Here is an 18899-nt window from a genome sequence, read left to right as displayed (position 1 = left end):
GGGTCTGTTTGTTATCAGTAGGTCCAAGATGTTATCTCCACGAGTCGGTTCTCTGTTTAATTGCTCGAGGTAATTTTCGGATAGTGCACTCAGTATAATGTCACTCGATGCTCTGTCCCTACCACCCGTCCTAAACATCTGAGTGTCCCAGTCTATATCTGGTAAATTGAAATCTCCACCTAAGACTATAACATGCTGAGAAAATTTATGTGGAATGTATTCCAAATTTTCTCTCAGTTGTTCTGCCACTAATGCTGCTGAGTCGGGAGGTCGGTAAAAGGAGCCAATTATTAACCTAGCTCGGTTGTTGAGTGTAACCTCCACCCATAATAATTCACAGGAACTATCCACTTCTATTTCACTACAGGATAAACTACTACCAACAGCGACGAACACTCCACCACCGGTTGCATGCAATCTATCCTTTCTAAACACCGTCTGTACCTTTGTAAAAATTTCGGCGGAATTTATCTCTGGCTTCAACCAGATTTCTGTACCTATAACGATTTCGGCTTCGGTGCTTTCTATCAGCGCCTGAAGTTCCGGTACTTAACCAACGCAGCTTCGACAGTTTACAATTACAATACCGATTGCTGCTTGGTCCCCGCATGTCCTGACTTTGCCCTGCATCCGTTGAGGCTGTTGCCCTTTCTGTACTTGCCCAAGGCCATCTAACCTAAAAAACCGCCCAGCCCACGCCACACAACCCCTGCTACCCGTGTAGCCGCTTGTTGCGTGTAGTGGACTCCTGACCTATCCAGCGGAGCCCGAAACCCCACCACCCTATGGCGCAAGTCGAGGAATCTGCAGCCCACACTGTCGCAGAACCGTCTCAGCCTCTGATTCAGACCCTCCACTCGGCTCTGTACCAAAGGTCCGCAGTCAGTCCTGTCGACGATGCTGCAGATGGTGAGCTCTGCTTTCATCCCGCTAGCGAGACTGGCAGTCTTCACCAAATCAGATAGCCGCCGGAAGCCAGAGAGGATTTCCTCCGATCCATAGAGACACACATCATTGGTGCCGACATGAGCGACCACCTGCAGATGGGTGCACCCTGTACCCTTCATGGCATCCGGAAGGACCCTTTCCACATCTGGAATGACTCCCCCCGCTATGCACACGGAGTGCACATTGGTTTTTTTCCCCTCTCTTGCTGCCATATCCCTAAGCGGCCCCATTACGCGCCTGACGTTGGAGCTCCCAACTACCAGTAAGCCCACCCTCTGCGACCGCCCGGATCTTGCAGACTGAGGGGCAACCTCTGGAACAGGACAAGCAGCCATGTCAGGCCGAAGATCAGTATCAGCCTGAGACAGAGCCTGAAACTGGTTCGTCAGACAAACTGGAGAGGCCTTCCGTTCAGCCCTCCGGAATGTCTTTCGCCCCCTGCCACACCTTGAGACGACCTCCCACTCTACCACAGGTGAGGGATCAGCCTCAATGCGGGCAGTATCCCGGGCAACCACAGTCGTAGTCCGATCGGGGGATGCGTGGGACGAGCTGGCCGTCCCCGACAAACACCCATCCGGAACCCCACAGTGATGCCCATTGACCACAGCCTCAAGCTGTGTGACCGAAGCCAACACTGCCTGAAGCTGGGAGCGAAGGGATGCCAACTCAGCCTGCATCCGAACACAGCAGTTGCAATCCCTATCCATGCTAAAAACTGTTGTGCAAAGAACGTCTGAACTAATCTACAGAGAACGCAAACAAATCGACACAAAATTTAAACAGTTATTAAAATACAAGATTGCCTAGTAAATGCAGTAATGCTGCTTACTTGCGCACTGCTGACACACTGCTCGGCAGCGGAAGGAGACTACGCGATTTTACACTATTCAGGTACTAAAACGCGATGCCACAACTCTCAAATACTATAATACGCCAGAAATTTATGAATTAGACAATGCAAGTACCAAAAACACGCAAAGAAATTAAGAATTAAAGTATGTAACAAATGAGTGAGCTAGGAGTATACGACTTGCTGCTGCAGCTGCTTATCCAACGACGGCACGGAGCACACTGGCGTGTCGCTAGATATGTGCATTACAGTGGCTGAATGAAATACGCAATGACACCAACTGCTACGCACAAAGTCACTACTTACCTGAGAAACAAAATATTCTCATGCAATTATCTTTCGCGCCAAGACTGATATTTGTTACGCGTTTAACTTCACAAAATTCTCTATGTGACAACTAACACGTTTATTACACTGACTGTAATTACATGTTAAGTACTGATACACTCCCACGAAAACATCTGGTTTACACTAAATCATTTCTGCCACAAGGTCTATCCAGCCAGGTGTTCCTTGCATGTACGGTTGTATCGTAAAGAATATTTCTCGTGTGGTCACTCCAAATCCGCAACAAAAATGTACGGGAATCAAATCCTCCACTTATTTATTCGAAACCTGCTTCGATATGACGTCTGAGGAGACCTCGAAGCTGCTGGTGCCTCATTGTGTTGAAACTTCATATGTGACGGTCTTCTGTAAGTATTCAACTTTGGGTGCATAGAATTAGCGCCGGTACTATCAACAAGAGTTTGTGTAAAATGTTACTGACATCCAGAAGCATTTCCCTCCACTCAACCTCCTTGCATATTTGAACTCACTGCACTCACGTGTTCATATTCTCAGTCCCCAAACCAACTGAGACCCAAAATATTTGTTATATTTTATGGAGCCTCAGTGAAGGTAAACCCAAAGTACGTACGTTGTTACCCCCGGCATCGTCATTAGAACAAGTGCATAAATAATGGTCCGATATCTTTCTTTTACCGAAAAGTGCAAAATTTCTGTTTCTAGAATAGTTCTATAATACTGAGAAGGGTTGTTCGAATGCACACGTCAGATGTGGCTGAAGAAAACTGAACCTAATGTTACCCAGAGTTTTGTCAGATTTATTACGGAGTACGTAGATTACATTGACAGTAGGATGGAAGGTGGTATCACGTATAATTGCGCATAGGTTTTGAGTACGTACCTTGGTATTTGTAGATAGAAAACGCTTCATCCTCTGGCAGAGCATCTAGAACTAGAGGACCAGCACCGAGGATCACCATCAGCGATCCCAGCAGCTGCAACAAAACACAGAAATGAGAAGCTTATTTATTAACAAAGATGGATTCATTTCATATCGCATATGAAATGAAATATCTGTTATTGATGTAGAAACTTCTGCTGACATTCCACGTAATTTGAAACTGAATGATAGAGTTGTATCAAAGCGCCGTCAGAAACTGAGGCCAACACCGATTAATACCTGCCGATGTTTCCTGTGTTGGAGATTGAACATATGGCACTGTCTGTACTATCAATGCTACAGAAAAGGTGATTACTATGTTTATGTTTTTATAAGAGCAAATTTATTTAAAGAATTAGATTCGTTCACGTGCCTACCGATGAAATTATGTCATTCTGAATGAAATAAATGGCCGTACAGGCCTTCAACGGCAGGGGTGACTTATTTGAGCACAAAACGGTCGACAGAAGCTTTTCACATTTCTCACCATTCGCGCACCGTGAAATTTGAGACACCCTTATTTTGTACAGGTAAAGTCCCGCAGCTCGTAAACACAGCGTGTCACTGCAAGAATCTATACATGTTTTTAAAACCACCTACTTATCATAGGTCGTGTGATATGATGTAATAAAAAGTGAGATGTGTTAAAAACTGCTGCATCGCTCATGACTTTTAAATATGCTACCAACTCTATTCGCAGTAAATTTCCAAGACAGTATCCATACGTGGCGCGAAATATACCTACAGAATTGTAACGTGGAACGAAACATATATGAGGAAATATTACGTCATGAACACTGAGATCCATGAAAAACTGCCGCATTGTACGTGGCGTCTAAATTTATTACTTCTTTCCAACTAAATCAATTCGAAAGACATTTTGCAGACGTTAGCCACCTATGGCGCTGAATGTTCCCAAAAATTATACCACTTATTACGCATAGATCAGGAGATATGACGTCAGAAGCACTGTGGTGCGTGAAGAACTGCCGCACCTGGCGCGAGGTTTAAATTTATGACATCGTTTTTAGTAACTATTCGCAACATACTTCATATTTCATAGACAGCATCCACATATGTAGCAGAATGTACCTACAGAAATATATCATTATACCACACACAGCTCAAGAGATATGATATCGTAAACACAGATTCGCAAAAAACTGCCGCTGGACATGCAACTGGAAATATTGTTTAAAATGAAGTTCTGAGTTAAATGAACATGACAGAATTGTATTTTGCATACTGTGCTTCTTCCCAACGGCCTTGTCGCGGTAGTATCATCTGTTCCAATGAGATCACCGAAGTTTAGCGCTGTTGGGCTTAACTAGCACTTGGATTAGTAAATATCTTCAACATTTCGCGGCCCTGTCAGCAACTGTATAAATATTAATTTAGATTTTAATAATGAACAGCCTCAGTTACATCGTTTACCTAGAAATTTACCTAGGTTTCAGTCGGGATAACCCAACGTATTTCATTATAACAGTATCCATCGTTTGTCCATAGTGGACATCGTCAAGGTAAAACTACAAATCCATAAATTATCGCCAGAATGTAAAACTTAGCTTGCACTGCTTCGGCCCCACTTCGCGACAGCACGCAGAACTCATGAGTTCCAGTACAGCACTCGTGACTGCCGCATCGCGGTCGCGAAGTGGGGCCGAGGCAGTGCAAGGTAAGTTTTACATTCTGACGATAATTTATGGACTTGTAGTTTTAGCTTGACGATGTCCATTAGGGACAAACGGTAGCTACTGTAATTCTGAAGGAGGTTGGATTATCCCGACTGAAAGCTAGGTAAATTTCTTTTAGGTGAACGGTGCAACTGAGGCTGTTCATTATTAAAATTAAAATTAGTAATTGGATTAGTAGTAACCGTTCGGGTCTGCGAGCACTGTTGGCAAGTGGGGTACCCTCAGCTCTGGTGAGGAAAATACTGGAGCCACTTGATCAAGAAGTCGCAGCTCCGGCCACGAAAATTGACAGCGGTTGGCGGATCGATGTATTACCCACATGCCCCTCCGTATCCGCATCCAGTGACGCCTATCGGCTCAGAATGACACGGCGATGGGTCCGTACCGTTGAGCCTACCGAGGTCTGCTCGGACGGACAGTTTTTCTATACTATGTTTCTTAATCTGTGTACTGTGCTTATACATTTCTACATCACGCACATTTCTTTGCACGACTGTTTCATAATTGCAAAGGTATTTTCACGAACACATGGAAATGAAATATTTTTGATAGTGCACTACAGACAGTTTATTTTATTCCGTTTTTCGTTTCCAATAGAAAACTGACAAAATGAATAGCCGGCCAGTGCTCGGTTTTGTCAGCCAGTAGTTACTATTTTAGTAGGTGGTTGAAGAGACTGACAGGGGTAACAAATTCAACCTAACATGTGTCCAATTTTTGCTACAGAGATACAATTCGTGACTGACAAGTTTTCATTTGGCATTTGGTATTCTGTTACTACAGGTTTGTTTATCGATTGTCTGTGTCGTTCTGAAGTTCAACTTATGGAGCTGTGCTAGAGTTCCGGTAACTGAATTTTCTAACTGTGATAGTAATCTTGATTTCTTGGCCAATTCTGCTTTATCGTTTAAGCATGACGCAAGTATTAACAAACACTGAGTATGCCGATAGTATATTTCTGCACGAATTTTGTAATCGAAAGGCTGCTGCTGCTTATAGAGAATACGGTAGTCGAGTTGCTAACAGCAGAGTACCAAGATGTATAGTGCTCAGCAGTCAAGTCTTACCAACAAATCAAAAGCGTGTGAATCCAAGTGTAAGTCGTTATAGGTACAAAGTATTCCTTCAACAAGGAACGCACGTCGGCCTCCACTTTTGCTAATATGTAACGAAGGAAGGTCGTAGGTACAAAGTCATCATAGAAGTGCTAAACGTAGTGAACAAAGGGGAAAAAAGCGCTTGAGGTAAATAACCATTTTGCTCAATGCCCGCACCGGTTCTAAGTCAGTTACTGCTGAGAATACCGCTACCCTTGTTATTATTATTATCTTTCCTTTCTCAGACCTTAGGTCTGGTTCGGAATGAAAGTGACGCGGACCTTGATCAAGCGACACTTCCTTTTAACTGTACGGTATATGTTACATTGCGTTTAGGAACTTTCGGGTAATTGAACATGTATCAATAATTACGGATTTCTGAAGTTGTATATATAAAACTTCCTGGCAGATTAAAACTGTGTGCCCGACCGAGACTCGAACTCGGGACCTTTGCCTCTCGCGGGCAAGTGCTCTACCATCTGAGCTACCGAAGCACGACTCACGCCCGGTACTCACAGCTTTACTTCTGCCAGTATCTCGTCTCCTACCTTCCAAACTTTACAGAAGCTCTCCTGCGAACCTTGCAGAACTAGCACTCCTGAAAGAAAGGATATAGCGGAGACATGGCTTAGCCACAGCCTGGGGGATGTTTCCAGAATGAGATTTTCACTCTGCAGCGGAGTGTGCGCTTATATGAAACTTCCTGGCAGATTAAAACTGTGTGCCTTTCGCGGGCAAGTGCTCTACCATCTGAGCTACCGAAGCACGACTCACGCCCGGTACTCACAGCTTTACTTCTGCCAGTATCTCGTCTCCTACCTTCCAAACTTTACAGAAGCTCTCCTGCGAACCTTGCAGAACTAGCACTCCTGAAAGAAAGGATATAGCGGAGACATGGCTTAGCCACAGCCTGGGGGATGTTTCCAGAATGAGATTTTCACTCTGCAGCGGAGTGTGCGCTGATATGAAACTTCCTGGCAGATTAAAACTGTGTGCCCGACCGAGACTCGAACTCGGGACCTTTGCCTTTCGCGGGCAAGTGCTCTACCATCTGAGCTACCGAAGCACGACTCACGCCCGGTACTCACAGCTTTACTTCTGCCAGTATCTCGTCTCCTACCTTCCAAACTTTACAGAAGCTCTCCTGCGAACCTTGCAGAACTAGCACTCCTGAAAGAAAGGATATAGCGGAGACATGGCTTAGCCACAGCCTGGGGGATGTTTCCAGAATGAGATTTTCACTCTGCAGCGGAGTGTGCGCTGATATGAAACTTCCTGGCAGATTAAAACTGTGTGCCCGACCGAGACTCGAACTCGGGACCTTTGCCTTTCGCGGGCAAGTGCTCTACCATCTGAGCTACCGAAGCACGACTCACGCCCGGTACTCACAGCTTTACTTCTGGCAGTATCTCGTCTCCTAAATTCCAAACTTTACAGAAGCTCTCCTGCGAACCTTGCAGAACTAGCACTCCTGAAAGAAAAGATATAGCGGAGACATGGCTTAGCCACAGCCTGGGGGATGTTTCCAGAATGAGATTTTCACTCTGCAGCGGAGTGTGCGCTGATATGAATCTTCCTGGCAGATTAAAACTGTGTGCCCGACCGAGACTCGAACTCGGGACCTTTGCCTTTCGCGGGCAAGTGCTCTACCATCTGAGCTACCGAAGCACGACTCACGCCCGGTACTCACAGCTTTACTTCTGCCAGTATCTCGTCTCCTACCTTCCAAACTTTACAGAAGCTCTCCTGCGAACCTTGCAGAACTAGCACTCCTGAAAGAAAGGATATAGCGGAGACATGGCTTAGCCACAGCCTGGGGGATGTTTCCAGAATGAGATTTTCACTCTGCAGCGGAGTGTGCGCTGATATGAAACTTCCTGGCAGATTAAAACTGTGTGCCCGACCGAGACTCGAACTCGGGACCTTTGCCTTTCGCGGGCAAGTGTTCTACCATCTGAGCTACCGAAGCACGACTCACGCCCGGTACTCACAGCTTTACTTCTGCCAGTATCTCGTCTCCTACCTTCCAAACTTTACAGAAGCTCTCCTGCGAACCTTGCAGAACTAGCACTCCTGAAAGAAAGGATATAGCGGAGACATGGCTTAGCAGATGGTAGAGCACTTGCCCACGAAAGGCAAAGGTCCCGAGTTCGAGTCTCGGTCGGGCACACAGTTTTAATCTGCCAGGAAGTTTCATATCAGCGCACACTCCGCTGCAGAGTGAAAATCTCATTCTGGAAACATCCCCCAGGCTGTGGCTAAGCCATGTCTCCGCTATATCCTTTCTTTCAGGAGTGCTAGTTCTGCAAGGTTCGCAGGAGAGCTTCTGTAAAGTTTGGAAAGTAGGAGACGAGATACTGGCAGAAGTAAAGCTGTGAGTACCGGGCGTGAGTCGTGCTTCGGTAGCTCAGATGGTAGAGCACTTGCCCGCGAAAGGCAAAGGTCCCGAGTTCGAGTCTCGGTCGGGCACACAGTTTTAATCTGCCAGGAAGTTTCATATCAGCGCACACTCCGCTGCAGAGTGCAAATCTCATTCTGGAAACATCCCCCAGGCTGTGGCTAAGCCATGTCTCCGCTATATCCTTTCTTTCAGGAGTGCTAGTTCTGCAAGGTTCGCAGGAGAGCTTCTGTAAAGTTTGGAAGGTAGGAGACGAGATACTGGCAGAAGTAAAGCTGTGAGTACCGGACGTGAGTCGTGCTTCGGTAGCTCAGATGGTAGAGCACTTGCCCGCGAAAGGCAAAGGTCCCGAGTTCGAGTCTCGGTCGGGCACACAGTTTTAATCTGCCAGGAAGTTTCATATCAGCGCACACTCCGCTGCAGAGCGAAAATCTCATTCTTGTATATATAAGTTTGGATGTAGTTGTATTGCATTGATGTACTGGTGGATATTGCGTGGTATGACTCCTGTAGTTGAAAGTATAATTGGTATAATGTCAACTTTATCCTGATGCCACATGTCCTTGACTTCCTCAGCCAGTTGGATGTATTTTTCAATTTTTTCTCCTGTTTTCTTCTGTATATTTGCTGTATTGGGTATGGATATTTCAATTAGTTGTGTTAATTTCTTCTTTTTATTGGTGAGTATGATGTCAGGTTTGTTATGTGGCGTTGTTTTATCTGTTATAATGGTTCTGTTCCAGTATAATTTGTATTCATCATTCTCCAGTACATTTTGTGGTGTATACTTGTATGTAGGAACGTGTTGTTTTAAAAGTTTATGTTGTAAGGCAAGCTGTTGATGTATTATTTTTGCGACGTTGTCATGTCTTCTGGGGTATTCTGTATTCGCTAGTATTGTACATCCGCTTGTGATGTGATCTACTGTTTCTATTTGTTGTTTACAAAGTCTGCATTTATCCGTTGTGGTATTGGGATCTTTAATAATATGCTTGCTGTAATATCTGGTGTTTATTGTTTGATCCTGTATTGCAATCATGAATCCTTCTGTCTCACTGTATATATTGCCTCTTCTTAGCCATGTGTTGGATGCGTCTTGATCGATGTGTGGCTGTGTTAGATGATACGGGTGCTTGCCATGTAGTGTTTTCTTTTTCCAATTTACTTTCTTTGTATCTGTTGATGTTATGTGATCTAAAGGGTTGTAGAGGTGGTTATGAAATTGTAGTGGTGTAGCCGATGTATTTATGTGGGTGATTGCTTTGTGTATTTTGCTAGTTTCTGCTCGTTCTAGAAAGAATTTTCTTAAATTGTCTACCTGTCCATAATGTAGGTTTTTTATGTCGGTAAATCCCCTTCCTCCTTCCTTTCTGCTTAATGTGAATCTTTCTGTTGCTGAATGTATGTGATGTATTCTATATTTGTGGCATTGTGATCGTGTAAGTGTATTGAGTGCTTCTAGGTCTGTGTTACTCCATTTCACTACTCCAAATGAGTAGGTCAATATTGGTATAGCATAGGTATTTATAGTTTTTGTCTTGTTTCTTGCTGTCAATTCTGTTTTCAGTATTTTTGTTAGTCTTTGTCTATATTTTTCTTTTAGCTCTTCCTTAATATTTCTATCATCTATTCCTATTTTTTGTCTGTATCCTAGATATTTATAGGCATCTGTTTTTTCCATTGCTTCTATGCAGTCGCTGTGGTTATCCAATATGTAATCTTCTTGTTCAGTGTGTTTTCCCTTGACTATGCTATTTTTCTTACATTTGTCTGTTCCAAAAGCCATATTTATATCATTGCTAAATACTTCTGTTATCTTTAGTAATTGGTTGAGTTGTTGATTTGTTGCTGCCAGTAGTTTTAGATCATCCATGTATAGCAAATGTGTGATTTTGTGTGGGTATGTTCCAGTAATATTGTAACCATAATTTGTATTATTTAGCATGTTGGATAGTGGGTTCAGAGCAAGGCAGAACCAGAAAGGACTTAATGAATCTCCTTGGTATATTCCACGCTTAATCTGTATTGGCTGTGATGTGATATTATTTGAATTTGTTTGGATATTAAGTGTGGTTTTCCAGTTTTTCATTACTATGTTTAGGAACTGTATCAATTTAGGATCTACTTTATATATTTCCAATATTTGTAGTAACCATGAGTGGGGTACACTATCAAAAGCTTTTTGGTAATCGGTGTATGCGTAGTGTAGCGACCTTTGTTTAGTTTTAGCTTGATATGTCACCTCTGCATCTATTATCAGTTGCTCTTTACATCCTCGTGCTCCTTTGCAACAGCCTTTTTGTTCTTCATTTATAATTTTGTTCTGTGTTGTATGTGTCACTAGTTTCTGTTTAATGACTGAAGTTAATATTTTGTATATTGTTGGTAGGCATGTTATGGGGCGATATTTAGCTGGGTTCGCTGTGTCTGCTTGATCTTTAGGTTTCAGATAAGTTATTCCATGTGTAAGTGTATCAGGGAATGTGTATGGGTCTGCAATGTAACTGTTAAATAATTTAGTTAGATGTGAATGTGTTGAGGTGAACTTCTTTAACCAGAAATTTGCTATTTTATCATTTCCAGGGGCTTTCCAATTGTGAGTAGAATTAATTGCTTGGGTGACTTCATGTTGCAAAATTGTCACTTCAGGCATTTGTGGTATCATCTTGTATGTGTCTGTTTCTGCTTGTATCCACCGTGCATGCCTGTTATGTTGTACCAGGTTTGACCATATGTTGCTCCAGAAGTGTTCCATGTCTGTTATGTTTGGTGGATTGTTATTATTATTATTATCATTGTTTTGGTCTTCAGTCCGATCTCTACAGGAAAATCCACCCTGTGCAAGCCTCTTCCTTTCTCGGTAACTATTGCAACTTACATCTATTGCAACGTGTTTACTACATTTATGTCTGCCTCCCTCTGTAAGTTGTGTGTCCCACACTTCTCTTCGATACCAAACCGGCAATTTCTAGACGCCTCAGAACGTTTCGTACCAACCGATCTGTTCTTTTAGTCAAGTTGTGCCATAAATTACTTTTCTTCCCTGCTTCCCTGCTTCTTGTTAGTTACGGGATCTACCTGTCTTCAGCACCACATTTCAAAAGCTTCTATTCTCTTCTTTTCTGAACTACTAATCGTACACGTTTCACTTCCATACAAAGCTACACTTCCCACAAACATCTTCAGAAAAGGCTTTCTAACACACCAACTGATATTTTTGGAAAATGATTTTCTTGATGTGTCAAGTCTCCGTTTCATATCCTATCTACTTCGGCCATCATCAGTTATTTTACCGTGAAAATTGCAAGAGTCATTTACAGCTTTTAGTTCGTCACATTCTAATTTCCTCAGAATCACCTAATTTATTTCGACCACATTCATTTGCCCCCGTTTTACGTTTATTGACGTTCGTCATGTAATTCTTTTCAAGACATTATCCGTTCTGTGCTGTTCTTCCAAGTGCCTAACCGTGTCTAACAGAACTTTGTATCACCTGCAAACCGCAAAATTTTGATTCCTTGTCACTGAAGTTTAATTTCTTTCCCAAATTTCTTCTTTGTTTCTTTTACGGTTAGCTAAATGCATAGACTGAACAACAGCGGTGACGGGTTACTACCCTGTCCCATTCCCTCCTCAACTATGTGTTCCCTTTCGTGTCGACTCTTACAGTAGTCCGGTTTCTGTACAAATTGTAAATAACCTTTCGGTATTTATCCCTCCGACCTTCAAAATTTGACGGAGTGTAGTCCACTCAATGTGTCAGAACTTCCTCTAAATCTAAAACTGCGATGATCGTAGATTTGTCTTTCTTCATCCTATCTTCTAAGGTAAGTCTTAGGGTCAGTATTTCCGTACGTGTTCCTGTATTTTTACAAGGCCAAAGTGGCATTCCTTACGGTCGTTCCATAAAACTTTCTCCGTTCTTCTGTAAATAATTCGTGTCAATATTTTGCAACCATCACTTGTTAAACTGATAGCTTCTTAGTATTCACACTTGTCAGTAACGTCTTGCCTGGAAATCGAATTATTACATTCTTCCTGACGTCTGAGGGCAATTCACCTGCCTCACCTCTTATGACTTTGTAAGAAGTCTTGCCTAAAAACCATACTTTTCTGTAGTTCGTCGCTCGTTGAATACTACGCTTGTCGACGCAGTGTGTACCCGTGACCTAAACTTACTGCCATAATGGTGAGCGACAGAGCCTTGCATGTTGCTAGGAGCGTTAGATTACCTGCGTCAGAAGCGTGCGTCTGCGCTCCTCTCGCAGTGCTGTGATGATGAAAGACGACACGTGCTGCCGTAAGACGCAGCCCGTAAACTTTACTTGATACTCTGTCGCAGCCACATAGCTGTGAAACTCGCCAAAGGCACTGCCACATGCCTAGGTGACCAGTTCCATGGTAAAAACACCTCAAAAAACTAAGGAATATGACATGTCCGTTACCACAAGATGTAGGTCGGATTTTGAGAACATCCTCTGGTAACCGTTTTGCTAGACATCACTAGCCTTCAGATCAATAAGTTACAAAAAATGAACTGGAAAAAAACCACAATCCCCAGAGAAACGTCTACTTCGTTCACAAGCGTACCAAATAATTCCAAGCAAGTAATAAAACGGATAATAAAATTGTGTACTCAGTTCTGACACGAAATTCTTATTAAACGTTCTTTAATCATAACAGGGTGTTCAAATATTCAGTAAAACTATATGTTGCAAATCTTTAGGGCTGAAGATACACGAAACAATCGGAGTTTTATCATTTCATACGTGCCCTTCTTAGAACATGTTATTTTTATCTTTATAAAGGCTGCAGGATACCGTTGATAAATGTTTATATGTGTACTGCATGTCTTTTTTACTTTTGAGTCATCAGTCTTCTGACTGGTCTGATGCTGCCCGCCACGAGTTGTTCTCTGCCTAGCTTTTCATCTCAGAGTAGCAACTGCAACCTACGACGTCGATTGTTTGCTGTATGTATTCCAGTCTCTGTCTTCCTCGACAGTTTTCACCCTCTACAGCTTTCTCTCTAGTACCATGTAAGTTATTCCCTGATGTCCCTTCTCCTTGCCAATATTTTCCATGTTTCTTTCCTCGCCAGTTGTGCGAAGAACCTCTTCATTCCTTGCCTTATCAGTCTACCTACTTTTCAACATTCTTCTGTAGTACCACATCTCAAAGGCTTCGAATCTCTTCTGTTCCAGTTTTCCCACAGTCCACGTCTCACTACCATACAATTCTGCACTCCAGACGTACATCCTCAGAAATTTCTTCCCCAGATTAATACCTACGGTTGTGCCTAGCGGTCCTCTCTTCGCCAGGAACGCACTTTTTGCCAGTGCTGGAGTTTGTTTCTTATGTCCTCCTTGCTCCGTCCGAAATAGGTTACTGAGTTCCTCAGGTTGCACAGTTCCACAACCTCTTCTACTTTGTGATCTCCTGTTTTGATATTACGTTCCTCGTTCTCATTTCTGCTACTTCTCATTACATTTGTCTACAATTTATTGTGAAACCATATTCTACATTCATCAGACTACTCATTCTTCTTCGCTTTCACTGCTTGTAATGTCTTCAGCAAAACTTAACATTGATATACTTTAACCTTGAATTTTAATTCAACTCTTAAACCTTTCTTTTATTTCCGTAATTGCTTTTTCGACATATAGATTGAACAGCAGGGGAGAAAACCTAAATCACTGTATTACACTCTTTATTTTGCATTCGCTCTTGTCTACTAGTCTTATTGTTTCCCTCCTGGATGCTGCTTTATATCCTCCCCCTGCCCCACCCCCCACTCCCGCCTCCTCCAGCCGGTGCCTCCGGACATGGACCTGGTGCTGTGGGAGAAGCGCGGCGTAGGGCGTCGATCCAGGGCGTTCAGGATCGCCGCGGCCGGCTCCGCACGCGGATCTCGTTGGAAGGCCTTGCTTAACTAAAAAGCACTGTTCTGTTTATTAATCCATTATGCAGTCGTACCTCCATAGCTTCTAGGAGAATACAATCCCAGAAAGTGTCGGATTGATGCAACATCTTCGTGTCGTCATAATTCATGGCATGTACGTGGGAGATACAGTTCTCCGCCACCCTGGACTTTGTCGACTGAATATTGTCTGTGTGGCGTTCACGGTCTATGCATCTCTCCTGTACTGTCTGGGCAGTCTGCCCTGCATCCATTTTACCACACTGGTATGGGGTGCTGTAGGCTCACGGTTTCCAGAGTCCTCGGTCATCTTTGACCGATACTAGTAAAGTTTTCGTCTTGGCTGGTGAGCGGAACACGCACTTGACGCAGTGTTTCCGGAGTATTCCTCCGATTTTTCCCAATGTATCCTTGGGAAATATCGCGCCTGTTAGACGAATCCAACCGGCTGAATTCCCGCGGACAATTCAAATCAATAGTGACTTATTCGATTTCTTAACCAAATCAACTTCGTTTCCGTGAAAATACGTTCACAACAGTGAAAAAGCCTGAAATATGCAATTACCAAAACGTGTAACAAAAAACACTGAGACAAGCCTCAAACGCAGAAGTACCGTGATGTGGTTGTCATCAATGCGGCAACAGCTCAGGATTCAGAGAAGCCATACACGAGCTGCGGTCGGCCAATTCATCAGCAAACCTATCCACACTGCTATATACCACTGTCAACACCTTACTAACAGTCCCAGAAAAAGAAAGAGAAAAAATAAACTCGAGTCAAAATCGAGCAGTATTGAATTAAAGCTTAATGGGAGAAGCGTAAGGTGGGGATTACTGTTGTCATTCGTAAGCGCCGTGAGTGAATTCAACAGGTTTCGTTTTAAACAAGACACACAGCGCATACCGCGGATGTCTGCACTGCTATATAGATATTTTTAGTACAATACAAACTGTCTGACAAAAAAAGATTAAGTAGTCAGAAGATATGGCCAGATGTCAATGTAACTTCGCACATGTTCACACCACTAATGGGTATGTGCACGATTATACAGCTGCAGTTCTCTGTGACAGGTGGAACAGCCACCAAAGTGTGCTTTTCGTGTTCAGTGACATTATCAGGCACGGTGACGTATGTGTAGGGTAAAGAGCGTTAGATATTGAGAGGACACGTAGGTACGTACTCGTTAAGCTAGCGTTATCAGTACCTGACAGAGCTTGAAAGGGGCCTCAGTGTGGGTCTCTATTTCTCCAGCTGGTCGAATCGTTCAGTATCCGGATTTATGATGCATTCGAATGTGACTGGCCCGACGATGGTTTGGATGAGAACAGACATGCTTTTCATCAATGTTCTGATCGATCACGCCTGACAACCGAAAGGGAGGATTCTCGTTATGTCCACCAAGCACATCGTAATCCCTTGATACCAGCACAGGAGATGATGCTAGCACTACTGTCCAGAGACCAAACTATAGTGACATGGTGTTCATCGATTTCCGTGCCTCCATCTGTTTGAAATTTAAGGTTGTTGAAGCCTTTGATGTCGGAAAAGGTGATAACAGCGTCTTCATCTTGTCAACCGACTTTTTTGGGAAGGAGGGCCAGAGGAGAGAAAACGGTTGACTGTCGCTTGGTCCCCGGATCGTATTGGTACAACTGATCTCATCTCATGTAATGAACTAGATATCCAACAGCTTATGACCGCGGTGCTTCGGGCGTCTCCACAAAATGCCTTTGTTGAGAGTCTGCAACTGTTTTAAAAAAGATGCAAGGAGTGTGTGATTACTGTTCCAAAGCCCAGGCTTTATGGCTTCGGTATCACTTTTACCTGTTACGGTAATTTTTATCAATGGAGTGGTTCTGGAATTTCAGCTCGCCTTGCAATGCCCTGCTTGTTTTGTTTAGATGCTGACAGGATTCGCGAGTGTGATCTTCGGTTCTGCAGTGCCTTTGACAGCTGTGGTCCCGTTATTTTCGTTATCGTCATTTTCAATGACCTTCTGCCATGATCCCTCAAAACACATTTTCGTCCGCATTGTGACTTGGCAGGCAACGTTTTTCCGTTTTCCCTGTATGCGCTATCAACCTTCGATGCAGTGCCTCTTGAAACATCGAACACTTCGTCTCCCTTGGCCACGGAAGCACCGACAATACGAGCGCGAACAATTCCCTTCCGAATTCACAACTGACGCATGCAACATATTGCGCAGGAGCCGTTCGTAGTCAGTTACAACAGCACAACTTGTAGGCTTTCTATCATCTGCTTTTAGGTTCAAACATGCATTTATTGCAGTTTTACCTCATTTTTGCCCAACCCCTGTATGTCAGAAAGCGGTATTCTCTCCTTTTATCCAATATTCTATTTATTGTCTGTATATTATCTGAGCAGGGTTTTCCTTTCCTATATCTGTTTGGAACTTCAGATAACGAAATTATCTCAGCATATATTATTTATCTTGTGTTGTATTGTATTTCCTGGGGTGGTCATGAATTCTAAATTTGTAAGTGCCATGTAGAGGCAGTTAATGTATGAATTGCTGGCGCGGTGTACCAAAGAATAATCAAATGCATTGTGTTCCAATATATTCCATGCACATTCAAGATTCTGTGTCTGAGCACTATCCTTTTGTCGTCTTCTTCTGGTATTGGACTTTAAGAGAAAAAAACGATTGTCTGAAGTTCATCTTGCTGTAATACTTACGTAAGTTGAAAACATAGTTGTTCATGACTTAAAATTTGTGGAGGGTATTCAATAATGTATATTCTTCAAGTTTGTCCTGAGTACACGTGGCCTTAACGTAATATTGACCATTGCTAAGCGCCATACTAGAAAATGGTAATTTTCTTTCAGCTCATCTTCGAGACGTGGCGCCGGTTAGGATACTACATTTTCTTTCAGATTCTACGAGCTATGTGGCCGCTACGAATAATTTAATATTGTTCACTTTCAGATTTTCTCAAGGTTGCGATATAATATCCCACGCAGAAAGGTCTGGTCACAGGATTCTACTTCTAATATAAGATGTCAGCTGCAAAAGACTACGCTTGTCATCTTATACTGATATTCTAGACGAAACCACGATAAGGAGTTACGGGTTTTATTACTCCAAATTGGACTGGCGTACGAAATATTATCTGGTGCTATAAGCACATGAGTTTTAACTATACTTTTGATTTTATATACATGTTGGAGAATATCTGAGGATTCAGGAGAGAGACAACTATTTAGGGACCCGTAACCACGCTGAGTACTGAGCTAGTTTGCTGATTGCTGATCTACTTCGGGCTAAATTAAATTACATAACACCGTTCATACTATTATTAGAGTTATTTCTCTTTTGTTTTGACGTCACTTTATTAATAGCTATCAAAGCAGATATAATAAATTTAAAATTTTATTAAATTGCATAACGATGTTCAAGATACTTATTCCTCTGTAATTTTGTGTGCTGCATCTATCTCCTTTCTTGAAGACAGATACTATGTTTGCCGTCTTCGACTGCTTCGGTATCCTGTTTCCAAGCCAGCGTACTCATAGTATCAAGTGCAGGAAGCAAGGTAAGTGCCATTCTTCCATGTTTTGGTAGTTCCGCAGTAATTCCTTCAGAACGAGGGCCTGTGTTTTTTTTCTTATTATTATTTCTTCCAACTGTTAAATACAGTTATGGGACTGAAACCTTTTGTTTCAGTCATATCCACTCCTACTTTCACCTGATTATTATTGCACCAAAGGTTTTTATAGTGTTTCATCTCGTTCAGAATTTCTGTTATATTCATCTGCACAGTATCTCTCTCAGCAGTATTGTACCCCATACTCTGAGAAGATCCCAATCTCTGGAGAGGACACCTTTTCGACCTCGAAATTTCACAATCTTCTTCCTCTTCACCATCGTAGGGAACGATATTAGATTTTTCCGATTGAAGGATTTAGCTCCCAAGATGAAGTATAAACGTACACACCTACAGTATAGCGTAGCAATGTTCTTCATGGAGCTCTACGATAGTCCTGTCGTGTAAAAGTGAATGTGAATCCAGCAAGCCTTTGCGAGTCTTCTTACCTAAGAGACAAAGGGCTAACTACTGTAGGAATTCCGTTGTACAGCAAAGGGTGCTGGCGTCCTTGTGGGAACTGGCGGGCACGTGTACTCCAGACGTGATTACGTTATTCTGCGAACTGTCGTAGGTGTCTGCAGTTCGGTAAGGGCTATATGAGGCAATGACAAAAGAATATTGCGGACATTGTTTCGGCACAGTTCTGTAAACATCATGCCTAGGAATCGGTATTATTTCAGGTGAACAGTGTGACAACCAAGAGAAACGCCCAAGACACAGTGTGAACCCGAACTTCAACGACAAACTTTCAAAAGTTGTTAAGGGATGCTTCTGGATTCTTTCGGTATAAGGGACCCTGGTCTCCGCCTCCTAACGCCGAGTGGTATGTGTGCTGGCACCCTATCACGCTGAAAACTTATAAGCTGACGAATTGTTGGCGGCAGATCCTCTAGGAAATGTGGGAGGACATGCTGAAGGAAAGTTTGTAGCCTCCCCACTATAGGTTACTATATGAAATCTAGCCTAGAATTACCTCCCATTCTATAAAAATATCTATGCATTACCAAAACTATGTACCAATAAACTGTTATCCAACTTGAACTCGTATGCTAACCTTTGACTAAACAGAACCTAATTTGAATTTAACTATATCTGGTATGGATACAACTTGTCTTTATATTAAATGCACAGACTTGCGTTTTGACAGCAT

At 42.9% G+C, this 18899-nt stretch overlaps 1 protein-coding gene across 1 annotated transcript in view; it reads right to left on the bottom strand.

Annotated features, from left to right (window-relative positions):
• The window catches only part of LOC124593902, a 135203-nt gene that overhangs the window by 51049 nt on the left and 65255 nt on the right, over nucleotides 1-18899 (bottom strand). Inside the window, exon 3 of the mRNA XM_047132251.1 lies at nucleotides 2991-3084. Within this exon, the coding sequence (XP_046988207.1) occupies nucleotides 2991-3084 (94 nt within the window). The remainder of the gene's footprint in view (nucleotides 1-2990; nucleotides 3085-18899) is intronic.

Source organism: Schistocerca americana, chromosome 2 (genome assembly GCF_021461395.2).
Source record: "Schistocerca americana isolate TAMUIC-IGC-003095 chromosome 2, iqSchAmer2.1, whole genome shotgun sequence".
NCBI lineage: Eukaryota > Metazoa > Arthropoda > Insecta > Orthoptera > Acrididae > Schistocerca > Schistocerca americana.
This window is presented reverse-complemented; position numbering and strand designations above follow the sequence as displayed.